This window comes from Desmodus rotundus, chromosome 4 (assembly GCF_022682495.2).
Source record: "Desmodus rotundus isolate HL8 chromosome 4, HLdesRot8A.1, whole genome shotgun sequence".
Classification (NCBI taxonomy): domain Eukaryota; kingdom Metazoa; phylum Chordata; class Mammalia; order Chiroptera; family Phyllostomidae; genus Desmodus; species Desmodus rotundus.
The window spans coordinates 152947557-152966849 of record NC_071390.1 but is presented as its reverse complement, the minus strand read 5'-3'; the positions used below and the strand labels follow the sequence as shown (position 1 = coordinate 152966849).

Genomic DNA, 19293 nt, shown 5'->3' with positions numbered 1-19293 from the left:
TTTTTCTTAGTGCTTTTCTTGTTGCATGCTTGCTGGATCATGTAGCTTCTTACTGGGGGGTAGGTGTGCCTGTCTATTTTTGCTGCTCGCAGTTTGTGTTCATTCTAAATACGGTCCCTACTTCTTCCCTTCAGCGCCAATGAGCCCAGCAACATGTCATACGTGAAAGAGACAGTGGACAGATTGCTCAAAGGATATGACATTCGCTTGCGGCCAGACTTTGGAGGTAAAGCTTCATCCTTTTTCAACCTGTAACCCACACCTAATTCTCCTCTACCTTCAAAGATAAATGTCCAAAAAAGCGTGTAATTTTCATAAGCGTACACTACGCCTTACGTCCCGGACACACACATGCACGCACACACACAGGATCCCCCAGTCGCAGGTGGATGAAACCCCAGGCAGAGCCGACCTTCCCGGGCCCGACACACCCTCCGCATAGTCACTGCATTACGCGTGTGCCCACACCTGTTTTTCCAGGCTGTCCCCAGGAAGGAGGGGTGGGGGTGGAAGGAGCCCATTCAGAGCGTAGTAAGCGCCGAGGAAGCCCCTCTCCCCGCCCCAGCCTGTCGCCACTCTGAGAATCTGCGTCCCACCTCCCCGGCAGGGCCCCCCGTGGACGTCGGGATGAGGATCGATGTCGCCAGCATAGACATGGTCTCCGAAGTGAACATGGTGAGTGGCCTCAGGACGGGCTCTGTGGCCCGGCTTACGCAGATACGAAAAGGACCGGTCTGCATGCCCTCTGCGTTTCATTGGCGGTCATCTCGCCCCGGCCCCGGGAGTCCCACTCCGCGCGCTCTCCCCACTCGGACGCACACGCACACGCCCTCTTGCCCCTGGTTTGTATTTTGAACACACACACGCGCGGGCTACTGCGGTGTTCCGAAGGAAACGTGCACGCACTATTCGGGGAACGACTGGTGACTGGCAGCCGCGGATCCCGCGGGGCGGAGTCTGAGGGTTACTTTGGCCGGGTTCCCCCCCGGTGTTCCGAGGCGGAGGGCACCCTCTGCCGGCGGTCGGGCGGCCTGCACGCGGTCCTCGGACCGCGGTCCGCAGCCTCCTTCTCGCCGCGGCCAGTCCCGCGGTCTCCGGAGCTCGCGAGCTGGGACAGACCCAGCATCGCCACCAAGCATGCAGGCACACGGCGAGGTGTCAGAGTGTCCCATCCCTCCTTCTAGGCTCTAGCACGCCGTGTGGCAGGAGCAACAGGCTGAGATAACAGCCCACGCTTGCTAATCCGAAAGTGCTCAAACCAGCTTCTGGGGGGCCTTGTATCGTTCCCACGTAGGGGTTGATTAATTTGCCTTGCGGCATCCTGCAGATTTAAGATGTTTTACCCTAGAAACTTCAGCACGCCGAAGATGCTTGATGATTAAAGGGAAAGGTGGAAGGGAGGGGGCGAGAGTAACAGCGCAACCCTTTCATTTCAAAGGGTTAACATTCTATTGTTTCCTTTTTTTCCTCCTCCCCTTTCTGAAGCTGTTGCAAAAATGGATTGAAATCATAGCTGTCACTTTCTCTATTGGCTGCTCCCAGCTATTGTGGGTAGCAGTTTTCTAGTTAGAGTTTCTAACTGTTGCTTCTGCTAAGGCAGAGGGGAAAGCCTGTTGCTTTTCTAGAAACAACCACCTAGGGAACAGCTAGACCTACGTGAGCAACATGTCATCCCCCCTGCCAGCCCACGCTTGCGAAAAAACATTGTGGCAGCAAAAATTTAGACACCCTGAATAATTTAAAGGCTAAAACTTTTAAGGATTTTAGTCATTTATAGCTGTAAAGGCTGTTGAATTGTCTTTTTATTTCATTACTAGGGTCTCATTATGTATTAACATGCTAAGGTTTCAGCATTTTTTAAAGATTAGGGAACACATGTTTATAATCTATTGAATATTGCTACAATAAAAAAGTGTGACTATTAAATTTCTGTATTTTATAGCTGTAACTTACACAGTTTTATTATTTTTCTTTTTAAAACTGATTTTTCAATAACAGTTAACATACAATATTATATTGGTAACATAGTGATTAGGTATTTGTATACCTTAGGAAGTGCTCACCCCAATACTAACTTACCTGGATTTACATAGCTTATTTAAATACTATTTTAATATAAGGTCTCTGATTGTTGTATGGAAAAAAGAAAACCAATTTTTAAAAATTAATGCACAGTGAATATTTTCTGACTTGGCAAAGATTTTTAATAGGCTGCCTTGTTTATAATATTCTGTTCACATACATGTCACTACAACAAAGTACCCAAGACACACTACTGATACACATGTATAATAAAATAATGTGTACATATACAAATCATACCCAATCGATGTTATTGCAGCTAAAAAAATTAGAAAAAAACAAGTTGTTTGTATCAGGCAGGTTAATAATAATGCTTTTATTTTTTACCTTGTAAGTAGCCACATAGATAATTTATAAAATAGGAAAAGAGTAGGTAAAGTTCAAAAGACAAACTGTGCCTTTGCCCATGGTCAATCTTCTAAAGAGCATATTACACTTGTCAGAATTTTAAAAACTGGATAATTCTGTTGACTATATTACAAACACCTTTCCCGGTGTTTTTTTTTTTTTAAATTTTGAACGGAATTACGAAGTTGTCATTAACCAAAACAAACCACGACCACAATAACAACAAAAAGCTCCGTATAGCCACCTTTTCAACTGAATTCGTACATAAGCTCAGGAAAAAAAATTGAATTTAGTTGGAGTGCCCCTGGAAATAGCTCCTGATGGTGGGATAATATGGTTTGTTTATTCACTGCAGCATGTGATCATATACTTGACTTTTAAAAATATTCACCGAGCAGATAAAGCTATGGAAAACACATTCTACTAAAATACCCATTACTTTTCCACAATGGTGTTAGAGATACATGGGAAAATAGGTAGCACTGAACATGTTAAAATAATAAAACTTGATTTACCTATTTTTTTTGTTTTTCATTTTAATGAGAGCTATCAATAAGACCCAAGATTTCTTTGATCTTTGCTCGTCTATGGCAAAGCATTAAAATAAACAGATTGAAAATAGCTACAAGAAAAATGGAAACAATGAGGAATTTTAGGATTGAGGGTTTTATGTAAACACAATCTGGATGGTTAGCCCTGGTTAACAGAATGGTCTATAATCAGCTTTGGTTTTTAGATAATGTAAGTAGGGGTAAAATGTTTATGGGAAATAAGACTAATTGTTTCTTATATTAATCATGTCTTAGTAGCCTGATAGGAAGTAACTTTTGAGGTTAATAAAAAGTAAGAATGGACAAAGAATATAAAAATAGCTTTTAGGAAAATTCAGACTGACTTCATTACTAAAGCATTGCTCATCTTTATAGTCTTATTCATTACCATTATTATCCGCCCATTCCACAGCTGGAAAAATGATATGATAATTTTACAATACATTAATGGATTTGAAACTAGGTTCTGTTAATTTTTGTTATTTTTATAATGAAATATGATTCCATATTAGTTTGTAGACTTGTCTGTTTTAATGACTAACATAACATCAAAAGTATTTTTGGATTCATATACTTCAGGATGTAAAATATTTTCCCAAATAAGAAAATAAAATAGCTTTTATAGTCCAAGATCTCTACTATTGAAAATTTTAGTTACTAAGCAGTGAATGCAAAACCTCTGAGTAATATTTATACATAAAAAACAAAACTTAAGAGCAAGGCTTTTGAGGAAATAATATTATTGACTGAATTAAGGATTTCTCTTCTGGCATCTTGTGTATGTGACAGTGACTATATATTATTATTTTTGAATAACCATCTTTAAAAACACTGTGATTTCCATTTATATTATATTAATCCCTTCAAACCTCTCTTAACAATTCCTGCCAAGCCATATATTTACACACACATACACACACTCCAGAGTTACTAAAGATGAGCAGGAGGCCGCTGGGACAAAAAAGAGACAATAGCCCCAGAAACTGCCTTAAAGTAACCCAGTAAAGCACAGATAGTGATAAGCAAGTCATCTCTTTGTAGAATTGAATATATTGGGAAACATGATATTAACTACATGCAAACAAATGGTTGAACTCTTCTACTTCAGATTCCAAGCACTAGGTGTTCCTTCCTATTGAAGAGGTGGCTTGTGATGAACGAGTAGGAGTTCCACCCACAGAGCTCCCTGTTTCTGATCAAAAGACCCTCTGGTCCAAGTGACCACTCCCAGAAAACTTTACTTCTGTTCAGTCCTAACTTAAAGTAGCCATCCCCAGTAACAGATAACTAACATGTACTTAATGTTTCCTTCCTTCCTTCATGCATGGATAGACGCAACAGTGAATGTTCCTAGAGGCATTATGAATAACAACAAAACAACCAAAAACCCCTAAGCTCAACTAAAATGAGCCAATTATTTAAATAATGCCTAAGAGAACAGCAAGTATAATTTACCAAATACTCAGTGTTGTTCAAGTCCACTATTTTTGCTGTTGTTATTTTAGTATGTGATTCCAGGTTTCCGGTACACACTTCAGTTCTGTCTAATTACCATCACCTTGGTAACACAAAACAGTAACCACCTATCAGAATTCCTCCCCTCCCCACTCATTTCTTTAAGTTAGTGTTTCCCAATCTTTCACGTGTACCTGAATCACTCTGAGACATTAAAATGTTAAAATGCAAATTCTGAAGCAGAGGTCTGGGATGGGGTTGGGCATTCCTCTAACGATTCCCAGGTGATGCCATTTGCTGGCATGTGCACAGCACTTTGAATAGCAAAGGCTGCAGTGGGTTGTTCTAAGATTTAACATTATTAAGAAATGAACGTTTTTCTCTTAAATTTCTCTAGGAATGGTATTATTCCAAGGTTCAAAGTTAAGTTTAAAGCTAATTTCTAAGTAGTTAAACAGGTAGCTGTGTTCAAAAGGAAAATTTAGTTGAGTAATTGATGACAAGCAACAGGACAAAGACAGGAGCCTGGATGATGGAGCTTGACTTAGACTAATAAGTGGTTCTCCTACTTGTGAGTCAGCCAACCTTAAATGATGGCTATGAAAATACGGCCAAGCACCGTCACTCTGACAGTGCTGTACTATGCTGCTGCTTTACAGAGCACCAGTGTCTGCTCTACAGAGGAGAGAGCATTGCAGCCTGTTTTTACCCGCACTGAGGAGCTAGCAATAGCTCTGTAAAATAGCCTAAACATACTCTCGCTGCTGTCAGTAAATTCTCTGGGGTTATGATAGAATTTCTTTGCAATAGAGCAAATAGGTCAGTACCACTTAAAGGTAGGAACAGATATCAGCAATTAAATAAAGATATAAATTCATTTTTCTCTTACATGAGTAATCAACTAGGTCTCACTTTTGGGTGCCAGGTTACAAAATTGTACCATCTTCAGAAGGTGAGAGAGGAAAAACTTACCTTTGCCTTTGTGTTGGGAGATGACAGAAAGATTGTTTTATACGTTAAAGCCACATCAAAGCACTCCTATGCAGACTTTTACATTTTTTAGTTCACATTTGAAAGCCTATGTTCTTAGGACTAGGTATTAAAATGTGTAATACAATGAAAATAAATAGTAACATTTGTTAAACATATCCTATGTATCAGGTATGGTTATCAAGTAGCTTTTACTTTTTACATTAGTAGCTCATTTAATCCTTGAGTTAAGACTATGTGATTATTATCACCCATTAAGAAGGAGAATTTGTGGTTGAGAGAGGGAAACTTATGTTGAGAGAGGTTAAATAACTTGTTCAGAAATTATAGAGCTGGTAAATGGCAGAGCCCAAATTTGAAACCTAGCAGACTGACTCTGGAGACTGGTTCCTATCAACAAGGCAACTAAAAACATATTTCTAGAATTTAGCTTTGGGACCGTGAGTGAGTCATTTGACTTCTCTGGGCTTCGGGTGTCTCCTCTGTAATATTAAGGTAAATAACGTGATTGCTACCCCTATTTCTAATTCAAATATTGTATGATATAAATTTAGATATTTAAAGAGTGTAGGCTGTCAAATCACGATTCTTCCTCTCCATCTTATTCTCCAGTTAGAGTTCATCTTATTTCCCTTTATTTTCCTGTTAGATGTGTCAGCTAACAAGCGTTTACTGAATTCCCGCCGAGTGCGAATGAAGGTAGTCTCCTGGGAATATGACAGCAATATTGTAGGCAGTCCGGGCTTCCTGAATCATCATTATAATACTTGGTCATGGCATTATCTTCCATTTTTTCCCTCGTTAAAAACATTCCCAAAGACAGCAATGAGAAATGTTGGCTCACTTGTCTTCAAAAGGAGACTTAACTCATGACTGGTTTATATTATATTGAATATTGAAGCCAAGACCAAATTAGGACTATTTGTGTCCAGTACTGTCTATTGTATTCAAACTGGAATCATCGCTACACTACTGACAAACTAATACTTTTTTCAACACTTAATGTTAAACAGAAGGAAACCGTTACTTTCTAGGATCTGATTACCCTAAAAGAGTTACCCATCCCACCTAAAATCTTTCCATCAGAAGGTCTGGTAGCAAGATGTTTATCTCACCTGAACATCACTTAGTATCAATTCTGTGTTTGATGCTTTTTGTCTTGGCATGCCCCCCCAAATCATGATAGCTCCCTCAAAACACACATGAATGAAAACTTGCATTATCAAGATAGGTAAAACATTACAAAGAAAAATGGCATTTCATTTTTCCAAAAGACTTGAGTTTTTATACCTCAAATGGCATTATTATTCTTGAGGGTAATTGAAGATGGATAAATATATGCTTATAATTGATTACATGTTCATACAGAGTTTCTCCATGAACTTTTCTGAGCACTGAATCTTATTTTTTCATGATACCATGATGAAGTTTCCGCATTTTAGAATAGCCCTGTTTTTAGCTGATTTCATGAAAGCTGACTGCTATCTATTGAAGGAAGTTAATTGTCAGTAGCAAATCATCTATTACTTGGCACTTGACAGAAATGTTCCAGAAAGGGTTTATAGTTAATGCCTATCAGAGGTGATGACTTAGGAAAATCAAGAGGCTGGCCACACAAAAAAGTGAAAGATACATGGGTTTTCTTTCATGAACCCAATAACCCCATTTTAGAATTTTCATAGTCATTGTTTTTCTGCCAGTAATTTTTTTCTGCTGCCCTTTTATCAAGTGCCTAAGGTATTCCCACCCTTGCAGCTCCCATAAAACCCATCATCATATTGCATATTTAAGGTCAAAGGCCATTTTTCCAAGAGCATTCATTCAACTACATTTGTGAGTAAAACAGATGTAATCTCTGTGGGATACAGTCTTTTTTAAAAAAAATAGTTAAAATTTCTATGTCAGAGTGTGAAGATTTCCCACCTTTGAAAGGTTTTGAAACATCCATAGTCACTTTGGTCTTGGGGTATTTCAGTTCAGTACGAACTCACTGATCATTCGTCTCTTTTTGTGGCCTACACTGGGCTCTAGGGATGGAAATATGACTAAGACATGCTCAATACTTTCAAATATTTCACAGTGTACAAAACAATGTATGTAAAAAATTACTTTAAGACAACGTGTTAAATGCTATCATAGAACTATATAAGTCTAGGGTCCTATGGGTGCACGGAGGGGTGGTTTCTAAGGCGCCGTGAAGGGCTAATGCTTGACACGAATCTTAAAAAGGCAGAGTAGGTAGCACCATGTACCGGCTGCAAATGAAGGAAATCTTCCAAACAGAAGGAAGGGCACAGGCACTGGCAGGTGTGCCTGAAAACAGCATGGAGTGTTCTGGGAACTACAGGTGACTCACTATCGCAAGAACTTAAAGGACACAAGGAAGATTGTCAAGACATAAGACAGAATTATAAAAACAAAGAGTAAAACAATGTTATTGAGTGTTCTCACTTGTGTAAAAAGAAGCTTCTCTGTAAACATATATTTTTATATATGCACTGACAATTTATGGATGAATATACAAGAAATGAGTAATAATGTTTTTCTTGGAAGTGAACCCAATACTAGAAGTATAAGTTGGAGGGATGCTTACAGCCCTTTACATGTTCTTTTGAATTGTTTGCTTAAAAAAATCTTATACATATTTTACACTTTCACTTTCAAAAGGCAGACGCATGAATTCAAGTGCGCGTACATGTGCACCCAGAGAGAGAGGGGGAGGGAGAAAGAAACAATGGTGTTGGAATCGGTATGCTGAGGAAATGAGTCCTAATGCTGAAATACAGAAAAGCTGCTAAAGATTTGAGCAGGTGCTGTGTTTTGCATTTCAGGTAGATCGTCCTGGTAGCTTCGTGGAGGATGCTTATAGCACGCTACGATGGGGGATGGTGTTCCTAGTTAAGAAGCCAAGAGAGTGTCTCAGAGTCCAGATGAGAAATGAGAAATGCTGAAAGCAGAACAGTGTGCTAGGCAGCCCTAGCAGTGGAAAGGGGGGGGGCGATATTCAGAGGCAAATCAGGGCAATTTCGTGACTGGTTAGGTAAGGGAGGTTAAAGAGGAAATGAACCTAGGATACCCTACGGACGCCCAAGGTGCATGAAGGGCACGTGTGGCACCACCCGCCTCGGAAGGAAACAACAGGTAAAGCAGCACCAACCGCCTTGTTCACCACTGAAGGGGAGGAACTTGTTTTCAGCATTATAAAAAAAAATCAGAGCGTGTTGTATAGGTACTTTTGGGAACATTGAGGTAGAATATTACATGTTAGAATTATCCTGAAAAAGACTAGTTCCTTGGTGACTTTCACGGTTCTGTTCACAAATAAAGGAAATTCTATAAGGAGAAATCCTCAGGCCCCAAAATGGGGTGGCTGAAGGGGGTTGGTTAGAGATGCTGAGAAAGGGCGCTGGCCAAAGACAGAGAATAGGTGCAGTCAATTTTAATCTCTAGCAATCTTGTTCTTTATCTGGGAAGACCTGGACCCTGACAGGATTTAGACCATACTTTTTGACTTCCGCCAGAGAAGTGACTTTATACCCTGTTTTAGTTGCCTTTATAAAACCAGATATTGTAGATGGGGAAAACTGATATGGGTGGAACCCGCTTACACAGCATCTGCTCTGTCTCCACCATGTCCCTAAAATGATTCAGAGTCCTTCTGGAACATTGTGTTTCCCTGCGACACGGCGTGAAAGCAGTGTGATTTCTTGTAGAAATCGTATGTGGGGATGGAGTGAAACTGGGCCTGACAGACAGCGCACGTGAGGCCAACAGCATGCCCTGAGAAATGAGGCGTAGCTGCCAGGAAATTAAAAAGTGACTCCCACGAGCTTTGCAAGAGAACTGAAACATTTGAATGGCCTGGGGTGGGGGATGATTTTAACCAAGAATTCAACAGAGCCCTGTCCCCCACAAATGGTCTTCTGGATAGAGGATACCTATTTAAACAACAGCACATTCAGCAATTGTACTATTTAGTTTTGACAAAGAAGGCAGAGAAACACCTGGAGAAATAGATTTAAATTGAACAGAGTTCTTAGGTAGCTGTAAGCAATCAGCAAATGCATCCCTTTCTAAACTGAAAAGCATTAGAGGTTTAAGGCCCTTCCCGATACAACAGAAAAATGAGAGGACAGATGTCTTGCTCCTGGTGCTGTGAGGATTAATCAGGCAAGTTGCTGGGACTGACTCCTGCTTGAATGAGTGGGTTTATTTGGGATCCTTCCTGAAAGAGGGGGAATAGATTTGTTGAAAGCTAGGGTCCCTGCCTACTCTAACCCACTGTGACTCATGAGGACGTTTTTCTTCTGATCTATTATTTTCAAGGCAATGATATACAATTCTGTAGTCAAGAGAAACAGTTTTGTGGTTTTCAAAGAGACAGTTCAATGACATTTATTTGAAATCCTACCTGTGCCTGGAACATTTTCTCATGTCAGAGGCCATCATTTCTCCCTCCTACCACCTGCGATCCTCTCCCACCCAAATGCATCTAGAGCTACTTCAAAACCCACAGGAAGTCATCTTTCTTCTATGGAGCCGTTTCTGCAGCCACACCAGAGAGAATTCTGCCAGAGAACATGTCTTTTGGGCATATAAAAAAATCAAGACTCTGAAAAAACAGAAGTCCCAATATAAACAATGATCATTGTTCGGCATGTATAAGGTTTTTATTTATTCGTGTTGTCTTTTCTCCCCACACTATATAAACTCCGAGAAGTTTAGGAGTCTATTTTTGTGCTCTGTATGTAACTCCATGCATATAGCAGGGACTTAATAACAATAACATTGATTAAGATTATAAAGGAATTTTCTAGTCATAAAAAGAATAATAATGGCATTTTAACTATTAATTCAGAAATGAATACTTTCTCTGATAGGTCTACCTTATATCTTCATCTGTAATTGTTTTTGTTGATCATGAATCATGAGCTGTTTCCATAGAAATAACTTTATCACATGACATAGCTCATTTCATTCCATAACAAATGTCAATGCATATATATATATACACATACATACATACATACATACACACACTTCTTGACTTACAATGGGGGGTATGGTCTGATAAACCCATCCTCAATTGAAAATATCATAAGTCAAAAGTGATTTAATACACCTAACCAACCAAGCATCCTAGCTCAGCCTAGCCTACCTGACACATGTTCAGAACACTCACATTAGCCTGCAGGTGGGCAATTATGTTGAGTTTTATCCTTAGAGTAATTGCCTTCCTCTTCTCACCAAAAACAGGGGACACAGATGGGCATTTCATAGACATGATGGGATGCAAAAGTCCCATCACACAATATGTAAAAAATGGTGGCAACACAGTGCACTGTAGAGTAGGGGTTGTTTACCCTGTGATCTCATGGCTGGCTGGAGCTGCGGCTTCCTGACGTTGCCCAGCACCAAGAGAGAGTATCACCTTGCATATCAGTAGCCTGGAAAAGATCAAAATTCAAAATCTGAAGTACTGACTGAGTATTTCTACTGACTGTGTACTGCTTTTGCACCATTATAAAGTAGGGAAATTGTAAGTCAAACCATGGTAAGTTGGAGACCTCTGTATATAAACATGTATATACACACACACACAACAAATTTTTATCAGCCTTAGAAAATAATGATTGCCTTCCATTTGCAAAACATTGTCTCCATACTGACACCCAGACTATCATTATTTCTGGAAACACTTAAGAAATTATTAAAGAATAAATTGATTGATGACTATAAGCTGAATGGCATTGAAAAAGAAGGAAGTCAAACATGAAAGGTAGTATGTGACAAGGGGTTCTTCAGCCAATCCGGAGAAGTTTTGAATGAGATAAGTTAGATTTTAAAAGATGACCAAGGAACTTAATCAAGTTTGAAAATATAGTCAAAAACACATCTAATCCAGAAATATATATATTTAACACATATATACATAATATATATATCTTTCTATATCTATCTATTTATTTATATGTCTAGTCTTTTTTGCTTCTAATTGTGTCCTTGCAATTACATGGGAAGTTTACTTTCAAATGTCAACTTTTATCTGAAACGCTCACATCCACATAGTAATTTGTAATAACTAGTAACTGTGTTAAACCAACTATTACATTACATGGTGATAAAAGATTCTTTCCACTGACATCACAGCCCCCTACCCTGTTCCCCACTCTATCCTCAACACACACAAGTCAACACATCCCAAAGAAACAACTAAGAAAATACAACAACTGAGTTGAGGCTGAAGAGAAGAGAGAAAGAAGATTCACTATAAAGGTTAATAATGTTGCTCAATGAATACTTTTGCCTTAGTGTGGTAAGAACTGACTTTTAGAAGTTTTAAAGTTGGGAATGAGAGGAGGACAGGATGAAACACTTGGAGATTAGAACATATTCACAAAACTGGAAAACCATATTCAGTCCTTGGTGAGTTATTGGCACATATCGCTTACATCTATGCCAACACCACTTTGGGGTACACCCCACAAGCCGTGTTGTCATGCAGTTTGAAGGGGATTTCACAACCTGGTTCTCTGAATTTGTAGAAAGGAATGACTTCCAGGATACACAGCTGGCATCTGTCCTACTGTGTTCAAAATCGCTGTTTTAGAACATAAGCGTATATTGATGGATTAGGCTTTTGTATAGTCACCATGCAGCTGTTCCACATTTCAAATGATTTGCACCTCTGGTTCGGCAAAATGGACAGAGATATGTGAACCCAAACTCAAACAACGCAAATGCCATTATCCTTTTACCAATACTATTCAATCTGACTGAGAGGAGGTTTGTTTCTGAGTCAAAATATGGAAATATTTTGGTAGTGTATATAGGGACCATCTGCATAAGGTGATTTCAGATTAAACGGGAAGCCACCAGCTTGAAATGCCATCATTAGATCTCAGTAACTTCAGCTTTGATTCTGCTAAAGTGCAAATAACCCTGAGAGAGGTGCCAATAACAGTAGTTTTCAATTCCTGTATTTAAACCGGAGTGTGAATGAGTGGTTGAATGAGAAAACAGGTTTGCTTAAGGGACAGAGATGAGAAAAGGGCATGAGGAGAAAGGGAAACTGAAGTTATTTTGTACTTTTGCCCAGAATCAGCAGTTTTCTGACTTCAGGACCTGATATGACACAGCTACGAAAAATGGCTAAGGTGTGCTGAGACAGCATTGTTCATGCTGATCCTCTCTACACGAAAGGCATTTGGCGTGATTTGACAGTAATGCCCAATGTTTTGTAGCTCAGGATGTGAAATCAACCAATTCACCTCCGTTCTCTCTAGATGTGGCATCCGTGCTGACTGGGCAAGGGGACGATAATGGCTTGTAGTTTTAAAACCTGATGAATCTCATAGTTAAATACAGTGTCCAGTGGGCAGCAATGGACAATTTTTTAAGTCCAGATACTCCCTATCTGGCAAATTTAATTCTAGTTTTTCCTATTAAGTACATTCCCCTTGAATGTACTTCTGTTGAGTTACATTTGAATGATTTTAAATCACTTTGAAATATCAAAATGATGTTGTATCCTAATTTATCCTCTGAGGTATAAATCTTCTGACTCAAGCCCTTTAATTCTCAGCTCCATGTAAAGTAGAAATAATTTCTGTTCTCCCTATTTCAGGGAGCTGTGAGAATCAAAAGAGATAAATCATATACAAATATGTTCTGTGTAGATGATGTATAATCTTTAAATTACCATATAAATTTTAAGTGCTGGTATTTTTATTATTTTTTATTATCTTCCAGGTTTTTAACGAATCTCTTCCTTTTTCACGCCAAAACATCAGGAGTAACATTCGTATCATTCATAATCAAATATAGTAGTATTTTTACATGGTATTGTCATAGTGCAGTTGCAATTCACATTACTTCTAATTGGAAAATTGTTCTGTGAGATGAAAAAAATGAAAAGAATTTCCCCCACCTTGTCTCCTGATCATGTTCCGTTGGTTCTCTGAGACCTCGCAAACATAATGTTTCCATCCACTATGGTCCTCCCAAAGCTCTCTAAATTTCTTATTTTGCATTACACCCTGGTACGGAAGAAATGGGGTATGGTTTTCCATGAGGTTAGCCTAGGGATTAGAGCCCTGGAGTTGACTTAGTTATATAGTTTTAGTTCTAACCCTTCCACTTACAGGATATGTTACCTGAGCATTAGTTAAGTCTAATCACATAATGTATTATCCAAATATGCACTTCTGAGAGTAAATGGAAACACTATTAACAATACCTGCTACAAGAAGTGTAAGCCAGTATAGTCTGGGGAAAGCCGGGATTTATGGTCATCCTTTGCCACTCAAAGCTCGAATTTCTTCATCTTTAAAATGGGAATAAATGATGTTTTCTTCTCAGGTCATTGAGACAATGTGTTGCCTGACTTGAGGAAAATATTTCTCCTCTTCCTCCTTCTTCCTCTTTTCCTCTCCTTCATCTTCTTCTTATCCTTCTTCATTATTAGCTTATTTATTGAGTACTTACTGTGTACCAAGAACTGTTATTAGTGCTTTCTATGTAAATATTAACGATAGGGTTAGGTGGAGTAGATGAGGTAACCTAAAAGAATTTCTACAGTAAAGTTTTAATAATCAAACAAATAAAAACATCATCTATTAGCTCACCTTTGCGCACCAATTGCTTTATAAGAACAAAGAAACTTGCTAGGAATTATGAGGGTTATTAAAAATTGTAGGGTTTACTTTATTTGTTCAAGGAACAGGCAAGAATCTTAATGAGAAGGTAAGTTATGAAAAGATAACTGTCTTCATGAGATCATAATTGATCAAAAACCATACTCACTACATGGTATTATAGATAAGAGAATGCAACCAAGCCAAGATGTCTAAGAGGAGAAAAATGCAGGTGGAAAGATGGTGGATATTCCAGGCAGAGAAAATAGTACTAAGGAGTCTGTTGAGGTAAGATTACCAAGCATACTCAGAAAGAGAGAGATTAATTAATAGTATATGAATCTCAAAGTCTGGAAAATCCACTTAATCCATAATGACACATAATGAAGTATGTAGGAAAGTTAACTAACTTTCCCAAAGCTACACAACTATTGAGTGATAGAGCTGTGACTTGCACCAAGGTAGACTGGCTCCACAATGTATGGGTAGGAGTTAGGTCACTGAATCAGTAAGATCACAAAATGTCATTACCTCTACCGTGTAAAGAAAAGGAGGTTTCAAAGACTAGGAAATGTGGTTAATACTTAGCAAAATGGGTCCTAAGAGGAAATGCATTAGCGATTGATATTATTTACCTCAGAGTTAAACTTGGTAAAGATTAAGTTACGGCTTGATTACTGTTTTCAGGTTTATGAAAATGTTTCATCCATTCACTGATTGAAATCACATTGGAACAATTGTATGCAAGGTGTTACTTAAAGTGCTGTGTTAGGTACTTACTGGAAGTAGGAAGAAAGAACAGATCTGATGCTCCTCCTAGGAAAACTCTTGAACAAAGAAAGAAAGTGTACATTAGACTTAAGGAAGAACATCTTGACTGTGATGAGTGAGATGATACTGGAAGGCGCCACAAAGAGTACCTGGGAGGTGTTTATCCTTAGAACACTTTAGAACAAGAAAAGATAACTATGTCTGTCCTAGTTGGCTTACACAGCTCTTCTGTCCAAAGGCAAAAGGACAAGACAAGAAAGCACATTTCTCTTAGGCCCTTCCTGGTTAAGGAATTTCACATTCTAAAACTTTTACTTGATATTTACAAACAATCCATCGTAGGATCCCCAAATCCCCACATTTTGATCACCTTTATGGTCTATACCATTCAAGATTACAACCACACACCCAGAGAATGTGGCAGGGCACTTGGCTGGGCTGTCATTAATTCAGTCACTCTTTCTAGAACAACTACTTTATTGACCTTACAGAGCACAGGACTCACACTTATAGTTTAGAAAAAGTTGCGTGTTACTAACTTCACAGTAGTTAATACAGAAGAGATGCAGGAGACATTAAATTCTCAAGTGCCAAGGGTCTCCTGTAGTGACATCTTCTTGAAGACTGTCTGGTAAGTGCCTTCCACAAAGGGGAGGCTAAGTTAAACATGTTGAGTTAAATTTATAATATAATGCATTCAGTTCAAATCTGTGTATACTTCTGTATGTAATCCAGGAAAAAAAAAACAACCCTTAACATAAAGAACAAAAATTACAATATAATGAATATATACCATATATTGGGTACCAGAATAAATACTTGACATCAGTTTTTACTAGAGCCACAGAGATATAGGAATATTTAATATCCCAATTTCACAAATAAAGAACTGAGTCCAAGAAGGTTGAATTGTGTTGGAATTGTGTTGAAAGCTTAAACCCGTTTGACTCCACAGCCAGATACGTAACCCTCTTTTAGGCTCTGAGTCCCAGTTCCAATGTACATGTGTGTGTGGGAGGGGTGTTCCTCACACATACAAGCAGCTGTCTGGATACCAGCTGGGTGCCCCGCCGTTCAACTCAATTCTGACACCATCCAGAGATAGGATCAGGTTCCACAGGTTAAGGGTTCAGTTCAACAAGACTGCCCCTCCACTTCAGATTCTATTTGCAAGTCCAGGGTGCCTGTATTTATTATCAAAATGACTATAAATCAGTGGTTTCCACAATGTCCTTTCAGGTTTCAATTCTTTTTTGCTACAGCAGTTCTCAGAACTCAGAGAAACATTTTACTAACTAGATCGTTGGCTTGTTGTAAAAGTGAACTCAGGAGCAGCCACAGGGAAGAGATACAGAGCATAAGGCATGGGGAAGGGGTGCAGAGCTTCCAGGACCCCTCCAGAAGCTTCACCCTCCCAACATCTCCCAGCATCTCCCAGCACCAACCCAGAATCTCTCCAAACTCTGCCCCTTTGGGTTTGTACGGAGGTTTCATTACATAGGCATGATTGACTACATCATCGGCGATTGGTGAATTGTTACGAACTTCATATTCATCTTCAGCTCCTCTTTCTTCCCTGGAGGGCAGGGAATGGGACTGAAAGTTCTAATCCTCCCTGGCAACCATCCCCTATCTTTAGGTGCTTTCCAAAGGTCACCTCATTAACATAACAAAAGACAACTTTACCACTCTCTTCACTTGAGAAATTCCAAGGGTGTCAGGATCTCTGTGCCAGAAAAGGGGAGGTATGGAGGGGAAAAGGCTAAATATATATTTCTTATTATAAATCACAATATCATGCCCACTTTCTCATTTTATCCAACAGGGTTTTTTTTTTTTTTCCATTTTAGAGTTAACTCTGAATTGTGTTATTAAGAACAACAGATCTTTTAGTCTCTAAGTGAGGGGTAAGCAGAATCCTTCCCAATGGATTGAGTTTTGAATTTCAGGCCTCAAACAAGCATTAGCATGGGGAATAGATGGTGTTCTTGCTCTGGTTCAGCGGGATTACTCTCCTGGACAGAGCCGTCCCATCTTGTCATGATCAGAGAGAGAGAGAGAGAGAGAGAGAGAGAGAGAGAGAGACTGTCACCAGAGGAAAGGGTTGCTTGGATGCAGCCCAGGTTCTTGGTTCTCCCTCCATGAAACAGGCAACGTAACATTTTTCCTGTCAGGTTTGTTTGCAGGAGTGATTTGTTTGTTTAAGTCCAAGATGAACTCAGAAAACCTAAAATCTGTTATTTTTCAATCCACAAGATTTCCTGCTGGTGGAAAAAAAACTGCCCCAGTCTAAGATGCTATGATGGGGGCACGGCTGGTTCCAGCAACAGGAGGGAGCAGCATGAGGACGCTTTCTTGGTGGGGAGAGAGGAAGCCAATTAGACAACCCATTTCAGGGTAGAGAAGACAGAAAGGGCTCAGGTATATTTAGTTCCTTTTATTTTTCCCACTGAACACTGAGAGAAATCAAACAGGAATATGTAAAGGTCAGATCATTTCATCACTGTCCTTTCAGAACTGAGAAATTACATTACGAAATGCAGATGGCATCTCAAGGTTAAAATAGCAAGTTATTATTACCACATAGCTTACAGGAGGTATTTTTCAAATCTCTGCCACACAGAAGAACATGTATTAAAAAATTTAAAAACCTCTGTTTCTTTTGGCTTGATTTAAATCATGACAGTAGAAATATGGCAATCACTTAGCTTGCTTCCACAGAAATAAAAACCAAAAGGATTTGCTGCAGAACAACAGTACGCTTATAAGGAAGGAGACATTCATGGAGCACAGTTTAGGGAAAAACAACTTGCATGGAATAAACTGTTGTTTCTCTATTTCAGAAATGCAGAGTTAGGCTATTCAAGAGACCTCTAAATGGTGCTAAAGCCGTTACAGGCTTTCACCTTTAGTTTATGTTGTTCTTTGTGGGCCTAAATAAAGCATAGTACTGCTACTCACCAATACAGATCTCGCTGCATTTGTTCATCCCTTACAGCTAAAGAATATGTGCCCTTAGGTCTCAGCGGGAGATTGGCAAGGACAGGCTTAACCATACACGTGCATTCACTGCAGGTTGCTGTCCCTCGCAGGTTCAGGCACACACAGGTCAGGTCAAGTCAGAATTTCACTACCCATGGGTCCAGGATATTGCAGACTCCCTGGGGGTGGGTTGGGGTGGGTGCAGCACAAAGTGGAATTCAGGAAAAGTTATAATTTTAGGCATAATGCCTTGTGGGTTTTACTGAGGTATGAAAATATGTCATTTCAGAATGACTTTCATAACTACAACTGTCAGACTAGTATATTATTTAGTAAGTTCTAAACCCTTTCACCTTCTGATTTTATTGGAGAGTTACTAGAAAGGAAAACCCATGTCAGCCAGCATATATACATGGGAGATATATATACACACACACACACATATATAAATTATATATATAGTTATATAGTTACATATGTATCACTAGATATAACTATGTGTATAACTGCATACACATACACACACACACATATGTAGTTAGTTAGTTAGTTAGAAGTTCCCAAGAAGATTTTTTTGCATGTGCGGAAATTCCAGATACAAAGGGGAAAATAAAGGCCAATTGGAAACAGTTCAGGGAAGCAAATAATTTTGATGAATAAGAGTTTATAGATACCTGCTTATTATCTTTGTTGGACAGCTGCTTTGCAGATGGCTTTCTATAAGTAGACATTCAGTACCAAAAGAAAGACTATTTTCCCCCAAATTGTCTCCTCTGCATTCAGAAGCAAATTAACAACCAATGTTCAACACCATCTCCCGACTCCTCACATTCTCTTCTCCTCGCTTTAGACAAATGAAGGAAAAACAATCACCAACTCTATTTCAATATCATTGATAGTTCTCTCTTCTGTCTTTCCATCCCTTACATCCTCTCTTTCCCTGTGTTTCCTTAATCTAGTAGTTAATGGAGACTCACTGGCTACCATCTGTTCAGGAAAAGCAGCTTGGTGGTAAACGAATGGGTTGGTGCTTGGCCCAGCCCAGGTTCTGGCTTTGTCTTTGTGAGTACTCTCTGTTAATTTCCTTGTCTCTGAGTGTTGGGGCAGGAAAAATAAATGTCACTCAAACTCACAGAGCCTGCTTCTGTTTCCTCAAGCAGCAGGGTATAGTTTATGTCAGCAGGAAAATAAATCTTTGGGGTGGCCCTTCCACTTGCTGAGAATAGCAGGGAGGAAGAAAGAGGTGATTTCAAAGGCTCTACCAGTTATTCTGTGGTGCTGAAAGCAAGACCCAGAAAAAGTGAAGTGGCCCTTTGTTTAAGGGACATGTTAATGAGCTTTTGGAAATACAAAATATGTGCAGAGTTGAGAAGGGAAAATTCTCTGACCAATCATGCAGGGAAGCTGAGGCCAGAATAGAGAATAGAGGGCCAGCATAAAGAAGAAGAGTAGAGAGAGAAAGAACTGGAAACTGGATG

General features: G+C 39.3%; 1 protein-coding gene across 1 annotated transcript in view; it reads left to right on the top strand.

The window, feature by feature from the left end:
• GABRB1 (gamma-aminobutyric acid type A receptor subunit beta1) overlaps window positions 1-19293 on the top strand; it is a 318721-nt gene that overhangs the window by 223 nt on the left and 299205 nt on the right. Inside the window, exons 2-3 of the mRNA XM_024573757.4 lie at window positions 135-226; window positions 608-675. Coding sequence (XP_024429525.1) covers window positions 135-226; window positions 608-675 — 160 coding nt within the window. The remainder of the gene's footprint in view (window positions 1-134; window positions 227-607; window positions 676-19293) is intronic.